Source organism: Primulina eburnea, chromosome 3 (genome assembly GCF_022965805.1).
Source record: "Primulina eburnea isolate SZY01 chromosome 3, ASM2296580v1, whole genome shotgun sequence".
NCBI classification, from domain to species: domain Eukaryota; kingdom Viridiplantae; phylum Streptophyta; class Magnoliopsida; order Lamiales; family Gesneriaceae; genus Primulina; species Primulina eburnea.
This window is the reverse complement of record NC_133103.1, coordinates 19,870,910-19,890,481: the sequence shown is the minus strand read 5'-3', so window position 1 is coordinate 19,890,481 and position 19,572 is coordinate 19,870,910. Positions and strand designations below refer to the sequence as shown.

Genomic DNA, 19,572 nt, shown 5'->3' with positions numbered 1-19,572 from the left:
AAACTCAAATAGGATCTTATTTGAGTTATGTCTTCCCGTATATCACATGAATTATACCTTTGTCGTCCCTGTCTGACGAAGACGATGATCTGTATTCAATTCTGTCCATATCAAATCTGAAATGACAATATCGAATACAACGTATCAGTAAATAACTCAATACACAATCTGTTCTGATCAATACTCAACTCAGTATCTGATCAATATCTGAATATATATATATATATATATATATATATATATATATATATATATATATATATATATATATATATATATATATATATATATATACACACACATCCGTAGCATGCAAGAAGGCAAGTGGCTCACCTTACGCATTCCACGTCTCGCGCATATGCGCGGAATTCTTTTTCTAAAAAAAAGAAACATCCCTACCTACTCGCTTACCCGAGAAGAGAATCTGGTCTCGGCAATGACCATAATAACAACTCGCGCATATGCGCCATCTAAGTCACGCATATGCGCCGATCATTCTGGACGGGTCGCGCATATGCGCGCCTTATCTCGCGCATGTGCGTCGATGCTTCTGTAATTTTCGCGCATGTGCGCCGATACATGTCGCGCATGTGCGCCAATCCTACTCTTCACACATAATGTGATTTCTTCTTTCGGCTCTCGAGATCTGATCCGTTCCATTTATAATCATAACAATTATCATCCATGATTATAATAATCCTTTTCAAATCTTTTCAGATTAACCGGATTAATTTCTCGGGCCTTACATTTATCCCCCTCTTAGATCTGAGTTCGTCCTCGAACTCATAAGTAATCAGTTTAAATATACTAGAAGAAATGTATCGTAAAGTTTAAATCAAAACTCAAATCTCTGATTCCAATCTGGAATAAGAATTCACTAAGTATCATGTCATAATACTTCTTCGATTCTTTTGACAGAATCAATCTCGCATTACTGGCTATATAACATCCATATAACCAATCTACAGCTCATCACATATCACTACCATTAGCTGTTATCAAATCTGTTTATCTCAAACAAAGGCATCTACAATCTTTAGCTTCAAATACCAATCGTCATCATCCAACGTTGGTCTCTTAAATCTGTTCATTCTGAACTATCTTTATCTTCCTTCGAATTTTCTTCAAAAGAAATCGGTAGTACTCATCGTATACTGTTTTGTTTATAACTATCTCATTACCCATCTGATAAACTGATAGCTGTTATCACGCAGTGATATTAAATCATATCAATTAGTGCTAACATCCAGCACTAAAGCTGTGCCAAGGTCTTCCACTAGCTGGATAACCCATTCTGACTGCCTGTCAATCTGTAAAACAATCTAAGAGAGAGTTCATGATATATTCTATCACGAATACAAACTCAAGCAACAATACAATCTGACATAATCTACTATGGCATTCTGATCTTTCTGACCACTTTTCTGACACCGATCTGTGTCATTTGGTTATGTTTGTACGTTATCTGGTACAAACTGATAGATATAGATTGAACAATCTGTCAATCATAATCATATCCTATCACCATCTGGAAAGTATTGCAATGATCTTATTACGAAATTCATCGAAATATACTCCCCATATCTAATCAGGAATATACAAATTCTGTAATAAATCTTCTGATTTCTATCTTTCTATCTTTTGTGTTAGCAATTTAGACATATCAGTACAATTTCTGCCAACATTTCAGTACAAATTCTGTCATAGCTGATCTAATCTGTCTATATCAAAACTGTCTGTTCGAATATCATACATTCTCAGTCATAAACATGACAACTGAAGCCACTACAGCGCATTTCTGACATTATCTGTGATTTCAACTTCGAACTATTTGATACAACAAATCAATTAATAACATAAATGAAAGAAAATATACCTACCTGGTATTCGGCTCTGATTATCGATATCAAGCTTTGCTGTACAATTCTGACACATCTGACATCACAAGATAATCAGTCTCATACAAAACACAAAATCACATATCTGTTACTCGGCTCTGATTACAAAAATCTAATTCTGAACAATCTGATCACATTCTTGAATTACTGTAACTCTTGAATTCAACTCTGATTCGGTTGAAACTGTATATACTCCCTCTAGTTCACACTAATCTGTAGCATATACGGATTCAAAACAATAGTAATATCAAATCAGACACGAAATATCAATATCCTATACAGATCTAGTGAGTTCAGTAAACTCATAACACAAGGATTTCTGATAAATATCTTCATGTCATTCTGATCAACTGATATATCTTATCTGCAAATAAAATATGCTCCCCAAAACAATATAAGATGTCTCAAATACTGATTTAGAGCAATAACAATACTCAGCAGATATAAAGCAACAGTCGCATAAAATAATCTGCCAAATCAGACAAAATATATATCTGACAATTCTGACATTTCTAAACTTTCTGGTCTTTCTGATATCGGTATCTTATCAATCACTGATTGAAATCTCAACGGTATCGAAATTAATCTGTATACTAACTTCAGATAACGCATACTCTGAATACAATCTGTTTCAAGCGGGATTCTTATCTGAATAATTTCTGTATATAATCATCACAGTTCTTAAAATATTCAATACAATCTTCAGATATTCTCTTCAATCAATCAAATGCTGGAAATATATCAAAATCTCACATATATAACAAGCATAAAATCATCATAACATCTCTAAATATACTGAAACATGCCAAAGAGAAACACTAAATCAGGTGTAACTCCTGGTCAGTACTCTTCTACTGATCTTTCAATTTATTCTGTATCATTCTGTACTGAATCTAACATACAATCAATGTCTGATCTCCATTCACTTCTGAACTCTATCTTTCTGATCTGAAGCAAATCTAAAATCTTGTCTAGGCAAACATCAGCCAACTCATACATCATTGGCAAATCTGCCAATGCTAGGCTCGATTTCAGTAGGTCTACTGAATACATAGGGATGCAATCTGCTTCTTTCTGTATTAATCGAGTCATATACAATACAGATATCAAAGGAATTCTAAATCTAGAATCCTTATCGTGGTATCTCCACTGATCAGTCATCTCTGATCTGACTCTTACCATTTCTGGAAAAATTCTACAATATGTCTGTACTTGTTCAGCATATACATATCAATAATGCGTTCAAATCAGAAAACACAAGTACATCATAATCTATTTCTATTTCATTCTCATCTTACTGTAGTATATACAATATATACAGAAATCTCTGATATCCATATTTCCTCAACAAGCAAGGACATCAATACTACAGTACAACAAACCCAACAGATACAGCATAATTCCATGCAACTCAGTCAAAAATATTCTTAACAAATGCATTAGTATATATCAATACATATGCAATAGAATCATAAAGAGTAGTACCTATTGTGAATTCTGGATCTGTGTTTTCAATTGAACTCTGTTCCCTACAATCTTCGGGAACGCTTCTGGGGACAGACTTTAGCAAAGTGTCCCGGCTGTCCACAAATATTGCATCTACCAGTCACTCCCTGGCAGTGCTCGGTGGGGTGTCTCCCTCCGCAACTCCTGCAATACACACCAGTATAGCTTGGACCAGAAACACTGGAGCTAGAGGAACCGCTTTTTAGCTTCTTGAATGGCTTCTTCCGAGCTTTCAGCAAATCTTGCTTCCCACTCGTACTGCCGTGATCAAATCAGAGAGGGGATTGCTGTGTCTGGGGTTGCTTCACACACAACCTCCCTAGCTGTCTAGTCAGACTCGCCTCAGCTCTCTTCGCTCTACTCAGGATGTCAGCAAAATGGTAAGGTCGCTGCAAATTCATAAATGCAACTACCTCCGAATTCAACCCTCTGATGAACTGATTTACTATAGCTTCATCATTCCCAGCTATCTGAGGAGCAAAATGCAGTAGAGTAGAGAATTTGGCGGTATATTCATCAATATTCAACTGACCTTGGCTCAAATTCTCAAACTCCGCTTTCTTGTCCTCTCGGTACGAAGCTGAGAAAAATCGTCGATAAAATTCAGTTCTGAATATTTCCCACGAAATCACTGTACCTCTCCGTTCCCACATTCTTCTACTGGTAATCCACCAACTCCTGGCGGATTCTCGTAACTGATAAGGTACCATTTCAATTCTCTGTTCATCTGTACAATCAAGTAAATCAAACAAGATTTCTATATCATCAAACCAGTTCTGACAATCTTCAGATGTCTCGATACCATTTAGAATCGGTGGTTGCAATAACTGAAATTCTTTCATCTTTTCTTCTAGCTGAATTTCTGATGCATCTATCTGTTCAGCCGAAGTACTGCCCTTTTCTGAAATTCTTCGAGGCGGTATATCTGAATATCAAACAGATTAGTACATAATCTATACAATCTGTCTCAGACCTCCTCTGATCATATACCTCTGATTCAGACTCGGTTCTGATTCAGTCTTGGCAATTACATGCTGTAGTTAACTCAGATAACAAACAAGATGTAATAGGGAAAGCAATAAATCATGCTAGCACACATCATGCAAGTCAGCATTGACATAAATCCCATGCTAGCAATCACATGCAAGGAAGACAATTCAATCTACCCCGCTCATTCTCTTTTATCTCAGTCTAAAGGATCTATCAACTCTGACTATCTCCTTCTAAAGGATCTATGGCTCTGATACCACTTGTTGTGGGGACCCAGACGCTGATCTTCTTCTTAATCATCTTTGTGATTTAATTATCAATTAAGATAAAACAGGGTCTAAAAATTTTTCCTTTTTAAAATAAAATGCGGAAGGTAATGGCATCTACATAATATACATATCTGTATAAACTACAATTCAGTATAAAGATACATCAATCTTTTAACTAATCTAAGGTTCAACTACTAAAGTTCAAGTAATAAAACCTAAATCTATCCAAGTCCGGAATCACCACGCTAAACTCATCTTCTCTCATCATCTTCTCGACCCCGATCTTGTCCCACCTGTTGTCATGCACACATACAAAACAAGACAACAGCCGGATAACTCCGGTGAGAATAAATCCCAGTATAAAACATGGTAAACATGCATATACACAAAGTAAATCATGAAACGTTCTATCATGAATAAAATTAAATATAATAGATTTCATAATCTATGAAATCAAATCAAAATAAGCATGCAGCTCCAATCAGATAAACATGCAACTCAAATCAAATCATATAAACATGCTATCATACTGAAAGCAATAAACATGGGTTTCATAGTCTATGAAACAACATCTCTAAACACATGCAGTTCTAGTCAAATCATGTCTAGACTCGACTCAACTATAACTCTAGGGATCCCGGTGTGAATAAGACGTCAATGGCTGTCACCCACCCTCCCACTTGGGGTGACTGTATGTCTTATTCCTAGACTTCGGTCTGAGCTGTATCGAATAATCTACAATAGGACAGTGTCTGCTCTTATGTAACGATACACCGAACGTCTAGAAGTCTGACTGTTTCTGTCAAACTTTCCTATATCAAATGCAATGCATATAAATCTATAAACAAAGCAGTAACATATCAGCATATAAACAAAGCATATTCATATCAGAATATAACAATAATTTAGAATGTGATTTTATTGGGAAACTCAAATAGGATCTTATTTGAGTTATGTCTTCCCGTACATCACATGAATTATACCTTTGTCGTCCCTGTCTGACGAAGACGATGATCTGTATTCAATTCTGTCCATATCAAATCTGAAATGACAATATCGAATACAACGTATCAGTAAATAACTCAATACACAATCTGTTCTGATCAATACTCAACTCAGTACTTAATTTGATCAATATCTGAACAAGATACAATTCAATTCATGTCATCGATATCACAATACAATCTGAATCATATCTGAATCTGATCAATCTAAATCAACTGATGTTTCGACGGCATAACAATACAGTCTGTGTAACCCCGTCAATCTGAATATCACAAATATAATACTGGAACTTATAATCTGTGTCAACATAATTCATACTCTGAATATTGACACAATTCTGATATAGAATCTCAGTCAATATCTTTCAAAAATCATAACAATTACAGAAACGGTCTGTTCTTTAATCTGACTTCAATTCTATAATGTCTACGGTAGCAGAAACGCCATATCTGAATCATATTCAATTCTGACAATATCATAATTTCAAATCTTGTCTAAACGTAACAAAACTTACGTCCAGTTGTAGCGTGCGTTGATAGGAATACAGTACTGAAGTCGGATTCAAAATCAGACGGATGGATTCTTCGCAAATTGAATTCTAAATCACGAATTAAAACTTCTCCCCCAAAGTCTCGATTTTCTTCTCAATTCTGAAGGTCATTCGCTTGCTTATATATATATATATATATATATATATATATATATATATATATATATATATATATATATATATATATATATATATATATATAGACACATCCGTAGCATGCAAGAAGGCAAGTGGCTCACCTTACGCATTCCACGTCGCGCGCATATGCGCGAGACCTACTGGTCTCGGCAATGACCATAATAACAACTCGCGCATATGCGCCATTTAAGTCGCGCATATGCGCCGATCATTCTGGACGGGTCGCGCATATGCGCGCCTTATCTCGCGCATGTGCGCCGATGCTTCTGTAATTTTCGCGCATGTGCGCCGATACATGTCGCGCATGTGCGCCAATCCTACTCTTCACACATAATGTGATTTCTTCTTTCGGCTCTCGAGATCTGATCCGTTCCATTTATAATCATAAAAATTATCATCCATGATTATAATATTCCTTTTCAAATCTTTTCAGATTAACCGGATTAATTTCTCGGGCCTTACATGTTAAGTCCAAACTAAAGTGGGTTATTAAGTTGTTGTAATTAATCAAAGACTTTTAGTAAATATCATATCCTTGAGATAGAAGGGGTGACGTAAGAGCATTTGAAGTCTCCGAACATCCACAAATCTTGTGTTCTTTATTCTCAGTTTTATTCAATCTGTCTTTCAGTTATTTCCGCACTTTCATTAGTTAACTGATTGCCATTGGCAACAAGATTTGCGAATTCAGTTTATCACTAAACTGATTTATTCATAGAAAAGTTGTAAAAATTGTTAAGTGTTTATTCAAAACCCTCATTTTCTAAACACTTTCAAACACCCAACCGATCTTAACACTATCAGTGATACTTTGGGATCATAAGACTATTCTACTAGACGTATTACCATGATCCGATGGGTGTGATCAAACTTCAGTTCTGACATTTTTGATCAAATAGGTGATGAAAAGAATGGAGAAAATTAGGGTATGCTTGGATAAGAATAAATGTTATTCGAAATCACAATATAGGTATGACCCACGACTAGTTGTATCCCTTCCCTGAACTATTGAGAGTCACATAAGTATTGGATTTTATTTTCCCGTTGAGATACTCAGACGATTGTAGTTTGATGGAGGTCAAACAGATTGCTTATAGAGGAGTTTATAAGTGGATTCCATGTAATGAAATTTTTTGAAGATAGCTTAACTGCAAATTAAGTAAAGAGAGTGTGACTGCTTGTTTTAGTGAATGTGTTCACAAAACTGACAGCTACAAAAAATGAATCAATGGAAATTTACTTTGAAATTTTTTATTTTCATTATTTGAACAAGCTTTGTGCCCTAAATACATCAAAGTAGTCTGATCGTCTATCAGAATTATAATGAGGTCACAATATTTATTTAGTAAATTTAGAATATATTAATTAAATAATAGTGTTAGTAGTTGTAACTACTATACGTAAATGGTTCTCATGTAAAAATCTAGAGGGGTGTAGAATTCAATATTTAAATAAGAAATTAAATAATGGATATTTAATTTTACATAATGTGTTATCAATAATTGACTTTGCATGGCATATACTACATGAGAATTTTAATTAATGAACAAAAAAGGAATCCTTATCAGATTAAGATTATGAATCTTGGAAGAATTGAGTTAGTGTATTTTATTAATATGTTATCGAAGGTTGATAATATGCAACATAATAATATAAGAAAAATACACAAAATTCTCTCCTCCGACACAATTTTTGACCAACATGAAGTTTTGAAAGAAAAATTTGGCCACCCTCTTCGATCGCACCGCCGCCCTGATGCTGCCGCATCACCGTCGGATTTTTGAAATTCCGGCAATCCAATCTCAACGCTAAATCGTTTAGATACCTAGTGTGATCTAAACAAAGAACGCACTTCCCGATCGTGAACTTAATTAGACGATCAAAATAGGGATATCCGTTCGTAGGGATTTAAAAGAATGACTATCTCCGCTTAAAATATGGAATAATTTTTTGTCCGGTGTTGAGAACACAAGATAATTATTCCAAACGCCCTATTAATGTTTTTATTTTATACGACGTCCAAGAAACATTTTGAACGTCTTAACAAAAAATTTTAAACTTCCGCTGTAGTACAGATGCGAGAAAATGATACTCCAACACTATTTACCCCTCTATATCATTTTTATCGGTAAATCGTATTTAACCAAGTGTTGGTAAAAGCTTAATTTGTCCAACCAAGTTCAAAAATAAAGAAATGATTCCAAAAAGCTTGGCCAACAGTTCATTGTGGTGGGATAAGAACAAGATATTGGGATAAGAACAAGAGACGACAAAAATGCTTAGCTACCATGGACTTGATTACTGGATCGTGAAACAAGAAAATTTTAATACGAAAAAGATTGGCTATCAGTTCAGTGTGCTGGGATAAGAACATTCGTAGTACCCGAAAATCATTTAAGTGTTGCAAGTCGGAAAATGAATTCTAAAACAGTGCTCCAAATTTGCAAAACAAAACTTTATTGCAAACAAATTTACTTAAGATGACCATTCACATTACCGTTGCAAGCAGAGTTTTCACAATTTGGGAACCAACCAGTTCAGTGCATCAACGTTTTTAATTCTAAGTTTTCCTAAATCATACTTAAAATACTTGCTCATTAAAAAATCGTAAACAGTTAAATTTTCTGCGTCTTAATCTTTAATGAACTTCTCTAGGTTCTTCAACCATGTTATATACTCTTTGCTGTCCTTGTCCACCATGTAACCATGCAAGAAATTGGTTGTGTTGGCCGTAATTCCCCTGATCTCCAAATACTTGTGGAAAGCCTTCTGCAAATTCTCATCCAAATCCCTGAAAAAATACGGGAACATATTAGCATCTCACCAGAAGTCACAAACTACCAATCATAAAGGAGGAATAGACCCAGTTGGACAAGCGGTACACAGTAGGGGCGGTTAGCAAACATGCACTTGACTTTTTATCTCAGTATAATCATTGATATTGTGACCCTTCCACCAGATGAACCTGATCTGAGCTAAGAAAAAGCATCACGTAGAGAAGAATATGAAACTTACGAGAATTCAGGTCCTTCATATGGTATTTGATCCTCAGCAGCATCGGGATCTTGGACAGACAAGCTGTCGATCGCAATCTCATCAGGATAAGCTGTACAATTAAACTCGAGTGTTCGTCCTCTACTCTTGGTAACTTGAACGACTAATGGGATACTAGGTTGGCTTGCACTTTCCTCCCCTTCATCATTATTGTCATCAGTATCATCCCCCGCGCCATAAATAATGTCAGGCATGTGAACTTCAATAGATATGGTTTCACCTTGATATTTTCTGGTTAGTGTTATAGACTGCTGTCCGTAATGGTCTTGAATTTTGAAAGGGAAACCCTGTGGAACCTCCTCAACCTGCAAAATAATTGGAAATGAGAGAACCATGATGGTTCGAATTGTCAAATATTACAAACACAATATAAGACAATGATCCTTGTTGTTTATAATTAACTGGATAGATAAATTTAAATAACTAGAAAAAATTATGCGTAGAGATACTAAAACAGTCATCCACGATAAAAATCTGATGTCGTACAATCACAAGATAAACTAAAACCTCAGTTAAAGTAAAAGCCAACGAAAGTGTTGTATCTTGGAGACAACCTTTACACAACATGTTCAGCTCATTCTTACTACAAGAGTAGAAACTTGCCTTTATTTTTTCATGGAGCCACACGAAACAAAAGTGCGAATATTTTTAGTTAACTACTACTGTCGTACAATCAAACATCGCCAACTTATTTAACCTTGTTACTACATTTTCAATCAAGTGGGCTAGTGGGTCATGATAATTGTATAAATTTTACTTCAACAAATCCTCAAACAGAAATGGATCTAAGAATTTATTGGAGTTAGCCAAAAATAAGACCATAACAGATAGTTGGAAACAACAAATCAAAAAACTGAAATCATGTAACTAACCTTTGGAAATAATTCAACAATCAACATCACTTCTTCGTTATATCAAACGACGCGCAAAAATCTTCACAAAAACACAGAAAATATAAAAATTATTATACAATCAGAACCCACTTCACAAGATCAAAAGGAATAACGACCCATTTTACAAAGAAAGTAATCCGGGGAAAAAAATGAAAGCCCCTTCTCCAAATCAAAGAAACTAAACAAAATAATGATCCCTTGTCAATTCCACCATTACTGAGCAACCAAGCATACACGATTTCAATTTTCTATAATTATTTAAAAAAAGACCTGATCCTCCTTCCGAGACTCCACGGCGCACTGAATCTCTGACTTGATTACACGTAGAAGTGATTCGTCAGAGCTGGGCCTGGTGGAGTAGTGGTGAAGATATGACGGAAATGACCGCTGGAGGAGATTCCGCGACATTCCCGAGGAACGGTCATTGAAGGCGGCGAAGAGGGCTGAGGTGTGGTGGTGAATGTGGCTGAAATGCTTGTGATTGAAGATCAACGGTGCAAATCTTGAAGCAGATCGTTTAAGCATGTGGCTTAGAGCCATTTCTGTTGTGCGTTTTGGAGAGTAAATGGGGAAAGCTTTAGGGTTTAAGGAGGGTTTTTTGTCCACCTTTTATGTGGTAATTCTCAGAAGTCGCCTCCACGACTTATATGCCACTAATTATTATTCGAGGAGATGATCAAATTTATTATTTAATTAATTATAACCATTAAAATATTTTCACGAAAACTGAATTTAATTATTTTTTTAACAAATCAGAATATCTAAAAAGGGTGTATTGGTTATAGATTTTTAATGACTTTTATAGAGTTTAAAAGTCTAGAGATATTCAAACTAGATTTTTATATATTCCATAAAAATTTAGTGGTATTCAATGTAAAATTTTGTATAATTTTAAAAAGTCATGTGGTATTCAAACTAGACTTTTAAAAACTCTACAAAAGTTTATAGGTATTTAAAATGTCAATAGACTTTTAGTGACTCTATGAAATTCTATTAAGTACAAGAATTATAGCCTAAGGTACAACAATAAAATGTCAACAAAAGTCTTTGATTCAACCTAAAGATTTGGATGTACATTTAATTGAGAAATCTCTCAAATTCAATACAAACTTTCATTCTTTTCTCATCTATATTTTTCCTTTTATTTGTACTTTTTAAAAACATAATTAAAATTTAATTTTTTTATTAATTATTATATAACATTTTATTTTTAATTATTTTATTTAATTTTAGTTAATCTATATCTTAAATTATTGTATAAGCAAATTCATAACGTTATTGTACCAAAATTTTCGGTATACCGAACCAAAAAAACCTTACATTTTAAAAAAATTTATAATTTATTGTTTTAAAATATTATATATTTTAAAATTTTTGTATATTTTTCCGGTATTTTGGTATATACCAAAATTTTCAAATTGGACATCGTTACCGTACCGTACCGAAATCTTCGGTATATTTAAAATTCGGTAAATTCAATATTTTTTTTGTTACGGTAATATCGGTATACCGAAAATTCGGTATTTTTTCCCACATCTAACATGGCTTGTATTGGCATGTGCTATTGTAATGCCCGAGAATTTATATCGTGTTAAATTATGATTATTCATTTTGAGTTGATATAATTATGAAGGATCGCTCCGAGACGATTTGAGGTTAATCGAGAGATTTGATATGTGAGGAGAGTATCATTCGCGCACATGCGCGACAAGATGCGCGCACAAGCACGAAGTGGGCAGAAGACCTCGCGCATATGCGCGGCGTGAGGGCGCGCATATGCGCGAGCTGTCCGGAAGGACAATGTCAAGTCCAGAGAACCTCGCGCATATGCGCGAAATGAGGGCGCTCATATGCGCGAGCTATGCGATGGTTCAAATTCAATTCCAGAGAACCTCGCGCACGCATATGCGCGACAACGGTGCGCGCATATGCGCAAGCTGCCGAGGATATTATTGCCGAGACCAGTAGGTCTCGTGCATATGCGCCGAGGAGGGTCGCGCATATGCGCGAGACGTGCTGAGCATAGGACGAGCCACCTAGCTTTCATATGCCTGAAAAAGGTTTCTTGATATTAAACTTGAATTACGAAGAATCCGCCCGTTAGATTTTGAATCCGACTTCAGTACTGTGATCCTATCGACACAGGCTACAACTGGACGTAATTTTTATTGAGTTTTGGTTTCATTTGAAAATATGATGTTGTAGGAATTTGACATGATTCATATATGATGTTCTTGACATGTTAGACATCATAGAATCGAAGTCAGGTTGAAAAACTGATCGTTTATGGAATTGTTATGATTTTTCAGATTATATTGATTAATATCGGCCAGATTTGGATTGTTGATTGGTTATGGATTATATTAGATATGGGTTATGATTTGTAATTAATATTTGTTGAGATTGTATTGACGGGAATATTCAGATTGTTCCGTTATGCCGTTGATTTTGAATTAAATTCAGATTGATCAGATTCAGTGTTGAATTGAGAATGGAATGTTGATAGTAGTATTCTCGATATGTCATTTCAGATTGATAGAGACAGTCTTGAATTCAGAACTTCCAGTTCGTCAGACCGAGACTACGAAAGAAATGTATAAGTCAATGTGGTATTGGGAGATCGACTCAAGTAGGATATACTTGAGTTTCTCTAAATCACATACTTATTGTTATTGTGTTCATTGATTTGATTTGATATGCTTGTTCTATGGATTTTTAGAAAGCAGGAATTAGACGAGTATTAGACGAGTGATCTTTTGACATAAGTGCCGATAGTGATGGAATCGTCACTGGCACATTGCACATTGTCACAAGATAGTGAATTGGCGATAGTGCCACAGTCTGTGACGGATAGGTCAAGACACCGGATGTTTGGTTATATCGATTGAATAGAATTGGAGTTTATTCTATTACTGAATTCGATATAGGAATGCCAACGTCTGGAAACCGGGATCCCTAGACTAAGATTGAGTCTAGTCTGAGACGTGGAGTCACGAGTCTGATTGACAGTTTTATATTGATTATTTTTTCAGATTTGATATATATTACTGATATGTGTTACATGCTTTTACATTGTTTATATGATTGCATGTTTCATTGATTTATCCTGGGATTTTAATCTCACCAGAGTTATCCGGCTGTTGTCGTGTTTGTATGTGTGCATGACAACATGTGGGACATGTTCAGGGTCGAGGAAATGAAGATAGATCGTGATTAGAGTGGAGACTACAGACTTGGATTAGAGATATGGTTTGGACACTTGACATTTAGCTGTTTAACCTTATTTGGATGATTGTATATATAGTACAAGATTTGTACTTTAATACTGATATGTATATTAGATTGAATCCTATTACATTCTGCATTTAAAAAAAAATTAGACCCTGTTTATTATACTTGATTAAATTGTCCTAATGATGATTAAAAGTATGATTAAAATCCGTGTCCCCACAACAGGTGATATCAGAGCGATAGATCTTTAGATTGAGATAGAAGCTAGTGAGTGGGGTAGATTGAGTTTTCTTTCCTGCTTTTGAATGCTAGCATGTCTTACTGCTTTGATACATGTTACTAGCTTATCTGATGTGATATGGTAATATGTTTTATTGAGAATAAATCAGCACCGATTATAGATCAGCAGTAAGATGATCGGAGGAGGACTGAAACAGAATTATTGTTTGTGATTACTAATCCTTTTGATTATCAAATATGCCCCCGAGAAGAATACCAGAACATGGTAGTAATTCGAATCCTCCGATGGACGTTACAACCACTCCTATGGAGACATTATTGAAAAGGTTTCAGTCGTTCCATCCACCAATTCTGAAGGGTACTGAGACTTCGGTGGATTGTGAGAGTTGGCTGGACAATATCGAGATTTTGTTTGAATCCCTGGACTATACCGATGAGAGGAGAGTGAAATTAATTGGACACCAGTTGCACGATATTGCAAAGAACTGGTGGATTACCACGAAGAAGGCATTGGAGCATCGAGGTACGACTATTACCTGGAATGTGTTTAGAACTGAATTTTATTAAAGATTCTTTCCAATGTCGTACAAGAAGGACAAGGGAGCCGAGTTTTCCAATTTGAGACAGGGCCGGCTAAATATTGAGGAGTATGTGGCCAAGTTCTCGACATTGTGACGAGGCCATTGCTGATCAGTTCATTAATGGCCTGAATCCTAAAATCTTTACCTTGGTGAATACCGGGAGGCCAAACAATTTTACTGATGCCTTGAACCGAGCCAAGAGAGCAGAAGCCGGTCTGATGAGACAGAGAGGAGCTTCGTTTGTGCCTCCAGCACCGAGACCAGAGTAACCACCTCCTCGATTTAAGAGTGGCAGTGGTAGTGGAAAGAAAGAATTCCTGAAAGCTAGGGGAAAGCAATTCAAGAAATCTGGAAGTAGTTCGTCCAGTTCGAGTGGCTCGAGACAGACTGATCAGGGCCAGAGTTATACATGACCCTATGGTAGCACTTGTGGAGGGAATCATTCCACAGAGCAGTGCCGAGGAGTGTTTGGCAGTTGCCGTATATGCAGACAACTGGGACATTTTGCCAGAGTTTGTCCCCAGAGAGATTCTCAGAGATCACAGGGTGCTGAGTCATCTGGATCAGTGGCTCAGACAGGGAGACGACCATCTGCAGTTCACTCCTTCCAGCCAGCGCCAGCTCAGTCACAGCAGAGGCCAGTAGGAAGCCAGACAGTTAGCCAGCCTCCTAGACAGCAGACCCGAGTGTTCGCTATGACTGGCAAGTAACTGTTTTATTTCTGGTTATCCTGCTTATGTATTGATTGATACTGGTGCAACACATACATTTATATCTGAGCGATTTGCATTGAGTCATGCATTGCCTATTGAATCATTATCTGCGGTAGTGTCTGTCTCTTCTCCAATGGGGACAAGTTTGATACCAGTAAAGTCTGTTAGATCTTGTATGTTGTAGTATGATGGGCATGAGATTGAGTTAGACTGTATTATGCTTGAGATTTTGATTTTGATTGTATTATAGATATCGATATGTTGACCAAGTACATAGCTACAATTGATTGTTTCCACAAGATTGTTCGATTCAGACCTGAGATGGCTGATGAGTGGAAATTTTATGGTAATGGTTCTCGAGCTAGAATTCCTTTGATATCTGCTATGAATAAGACTCGATTATTGCAGAAAAGAGCGGATGGATTCCTTGTTTATTCAGCTGATTTACTGAAATCGAGTCCATCATTGGCGGATTTGCCAGTGGTGTGTAAGTTTGCTGATGTCTTCCCAGATGAGATTCCTGGTTTGCCCCCGATTAGAGAGATAGACTTCAGCATTGAGTTGATGCCAGGTACAGTTCCGATTTCTAGAGCTCCGTACAGAATGGCACCGATTGAATTGAAGGAACTGAAAGAACAGTTGGAAGATCTACTGGCCAAGGGTTACATTAGACCGAGTGTTTCTCCTTGGGGTGCTCCAGTACTGTTTGTGAGGAAGAAAGACGGGTCGATGATACTTTGTATCGACTATCGGCAATTGAACAAGGCAACGGTAAAGAATAAATATCCCTTGCCTCGTATTGATGATTTGTTTGACTGTGAATCCAGTTTTCTAAAGTTGAAGAAGAGGTTGACCAGTGCTCCAGTATTGACTATCCCCTCAGGTACTGGCGACTTTTTTGTTTATTGCGATGATTCTCATAGAGGTTTGGGTTGTATATTGATGCAGCGAGGACAAGTCATTGCCTATGCTTCGAGACAGTTGAAGCCACATGAGTCTCGCTATCCGATTCATGATCTTGAATTGGCAGCCATCGTCTTTGCATTAAAATATGGCGATATTATCTGTACGGTGAGAAATTTGAGATTTATTCTGATCATAAATGCTTGAAATATCTGTTTTCACAGTCTGAATTGAATATGAGACAGCGAAGATGGCTTGATTTGCTTAAAGATTTCGATTGTGAAATCAAATATTATCCAGGAAATTCGAATGCAGCAGCTGATGCACTGAGTCGAAAGGTATGTTCTTTGTCCTTATCGACTGTTGGTGTTTCTAATTTGATAGAAGAATGCTGTTTGTCTGGATTAGTGTTTCAAACAGATTGTCAGCCTCTGAGATTGTGTGCTATTCGGGCCGAACCAGAACTAATATTGAAAATTAAAGCGGCTCATAAAGTTGATCAGAATGTACAGAATTCGATTGCGATGGTCAGAGGTGGACATCAATCGGGTTATCAGGTTCGTGACGGTGTCTTGTATGTGAATAACCGTATTGTTGTGCCGAATGTTTCAGATTTGAGACAGCGGATACTGGCAGAAGCGCACAACAGTCGTTTTAGCATTCATCCTGGTGGCAGGAAGATGTACAATGATATAAAGACACATTTTGGTGGAAACAGATGAAATCTGATGTTACTGAATTTGTATCTAAGTGTCTGAGTTGCCAACAGGTGAAGGCTGAAAGAAAGAAACCAGGAGGATTGTTGCAGAGTTTGTCAATTCCTGAATCACATTTCCATGGATTTTGTGACACAATTGTCACGTTCCTCCCGAGGTTGTGATGCGATTTGGGTCGTGATTGATCGACTGACCAAATCCGCATGTTTTATTCCATAAAAGATGACCTATAGATATGATCAGATGGCCAATATTTATGTCAGAGAAGTGGTCAGATTTCACGGAGTGCCGAAGTCGATTGTATCAGACCACGATCCTCGTTTTACTTCGTACTTCTGGAAGAGTTTACAGCAGGCCCTAGGTACGAAGTTACATCTGAGTACCGCATATCATCCACAGACCGAAGGACAGTCAGAGCGGACTATTCAGACACTGGAAGATATGCTGAGAGCTGTAGTGCTTGATTTTAGCACTAACTGGCAAGACACATTGCCTCTTTGTAAGTTTTCGTACAATAACAGCTATCAAACGAGTATTGAGATGGCACCATTTGAGGCGTTGTACGGAAAGAAGTGCAGATCCCCTCTGTATTGGGATGATATCTCTGAAGTTCCTGAGACTGGACCTGATATGATCAGAGATATGACGGAAAAAGTGAAGCTGATTCAGAAAAAATGAAGGCAGCTCAAGATAGACAGGCCAAATATGCGAATATCCGACGGAGACAGTCGGTATTTGAGGTTGGAGACTGAGTATTTCTGAAGATTTCTCTTTTCAGGGGTGTTGTCAGATTTGGAAAGAAAAGGAAACTATCTCCATGATACGTTGGTCCTTATGAGATTCTTGAGAAGATAGGAGATCGTGCCTACCGACTTGCATTACCGCTTTCTATATCTGGAATACATGATGTCTTTCATGTATCTATACTGCGGAAGTATCTCCCTGATGATTCTCATATTGTTCAGCCAGACGAGACCGAGCTGGACGAGACATTGAGTTATGTCGATAAACCAATTCAGATTATTGATCGTAAAGAAAAACAGCTCAGAACAAAGATTATTCCACTTGTGAAAGTGCAATGAAGTCTTCATGGCATTGAAGAATCTACTTGGGAGACTGAATCAGATATGAGACAGGAATTTCCAACATTTTTTAATTAATGTAAGTTATCTATTCAGTATTGTCTTATATACATTTCCTTTCGATATGATTTGATTGCCTGTGATTTCGGGGATAAAATCATATCTTAGGGGGGGAGAAATGTAATACCCGAGAATTTATATCGTGTTAAATTATGATTATTGATTTTGAGCTGATATAATTATGAAGGATCACTCCGAGACTTGATTTTAGGTTAATCGTGAGATTTGATGTGCGAGGACAGTATCATTCGCGCACATGCGCGACAGGATGCGCGCACATGCGCGAAGTGGGCAGAAGACCTCGCGCATATGTGCGGCGTGAGGGCGTGCATATGCGCGAACTGTCCGGAAGGACAATGTCAAGTCCAGAGAACCTCGCGCATATGAAGGTGGACCAAAGACCGAAATTTTAGAGAGGTTTGAGTAGGGGTGAGGGCCGAAATTTTTGATGTCTTGGTGTTTGTTTTTCTCTCAAGTCTTGAGTGCTATTTATAGATGGAGAGTGTGGCTTTTCCTCTTGTCATGGCCGAAATCAAGGGCTCGAAGGATGAAATTGTAGAGCCCAATTTCGTACACGTAAAACCCTTGCATTTATTTAAATTATTAAAGCATTTAATTAATTTTAAAGGAGTTTTAGCCATGCATGATTTACTTAAATGCATTATCTTTAAATTAATTACGTTGCGTGATGCACGTTAAGATGTCTTTCGAGTTTCGTGTTTCAGGCGTTTATTCGAAGCGGGATTGAGGAAAAGACCCGGTGACGATTTTGGCAATTTAAAACGTGGTACTTTATTTTAAGTTGAGTTTGGGGGTATTTTAATCAAATTTTTAAGTTTTAGTATTCTAAGCCTAAGGTATTTATTTAGAAATGTTAAGAGTTTAAAACTTTTAAATTTAGTATTTTGTGTGGGTTGTTTTAATTGAGAAGTTTATTTTAAATTAGTATTTTTATGAGAGGTTAGTAGTTTGAATCCTAAATTAATTATTTTTGCGAGTTTATAATTTTAGAACTTTTAAAGTCTAGTATGGTGTGTGTTATATTTTAACTAAAGAGTTTTATTTAAAAAGGTAGAGGAGAGTTAGTGTTTACTTAGTAGATAATTATTTTAATTAAGCAAAAAGTTAGTCTTTTAATGTAATTAAAACACACGCTACACACACACAAACACACTTTTACACATAGTAATACACGCCTAAACACACACACACAAGTTTCATTCTAGTTTTTATTATTTGGAGAGAAAGAAAGCTAGGGTTCTTCACTAGCGTAGCAGCCGCCTCCTTCCCTGTATTTCCCAGCAAGATTTCGTTCAGTTTATCGCAAGAAATCGGTGCCACGTTCGTCCCGGATCATCCTTCGCTCCTTTCTCGCTTCGGTGACGCCGCTCGGTAACGTTTAAGATTCAAAAGGCACGTATATTCTGTTCTTTCTGCATCGATCTTGTCATATTATGCGTTGTGTTATTTTTATGCGTAAAAATATATGTGTGACGTTCGTCGTTTGAGCAGAAAACGATTCGGATCAGTTTTGAATTAATTTTAGATCTAAAATCACGTTTTTAGTGTCTTTTTAAATACTGCGATTTTTCCATCGGGATTTTGAGAAACTTTCAACTAGGAAATTGTAGAACTTTTCGATGCCTTCGATTTGATATAAAATTCGAGATTTTTAGATGAAAATTGAGTGAGTTATAGCGTTTTTCGTGGGACTGCTCAAACTATGTTTTCTGAAAAGTTATG

General features: G+C 36.6%; 1 protein-coding gene across 2 annotated transcripts; it reads right to left on the bottom strand.

Annotated features, from left to right (window-relative positions):
* Nucleotides 1-8,798: 8,798 nt before the first annotated feature.
* On the bottom strand, nt 8,799-10,897 carry LOC140828396 (uncharacterized protein At2g39795, mitochondrial-like). 2 transcript variants are annotated; one of them, XM_073191373.1, is made up of 3 exons: nt 10,574-10,897; nt 9,372-9,706; nt 8,799-9,147 (listed from the first exon to the last, which is right to left on the bottom strand). In XM_073191373.1, exons 1-3 carry the CDS (start codon nt 10,841-10,843, stop codon nt 8,988-8,990), a joined length of 765 nt encoding a protein of 254 aa, XP_073047474.1. In that variant the 5' UTR covers nt 10,844-10,897; the 3' UTR covers nt 8,799-8,987. The 2 variants fall into 2 exon arrangements, with proteins under 2 accessions (XP_073047474.1, XP_073047473.1); XM_073191372.1 differs by having other exon boundaries at nt 8,802-9,147; nt 9,372-9,715.
* Between the last annotated feature and the right edge of the window lie 8,675 nt (nt 10,898-19,572).

Excerpts from the sequence above, each read along its gene's own strand:
- LOC140828396 (XM_073191372.1), bottom strand. The coding sequence starts at position 10,843 with ATGGCTCTAAGCCACATGCTTAAACGATCTGCTTCAAGATTTGCACCG. Across the intron at positions 9,716-10,573 it reads AGTCTCGGAAGGAGGATCAG|GTTGAGGAGGTTCCACAGGG; the intron begins GTCTTTTTTTAA and ends ATTATTTTGCAG. Across the intron at positions 9,148-9,371 it reads TATGAAGGACCTGAATTCTC|GGATTTGGATGAGAATTTGC; the intron begins GTAAGTTTCATA and ends GTATTTTTTCAG.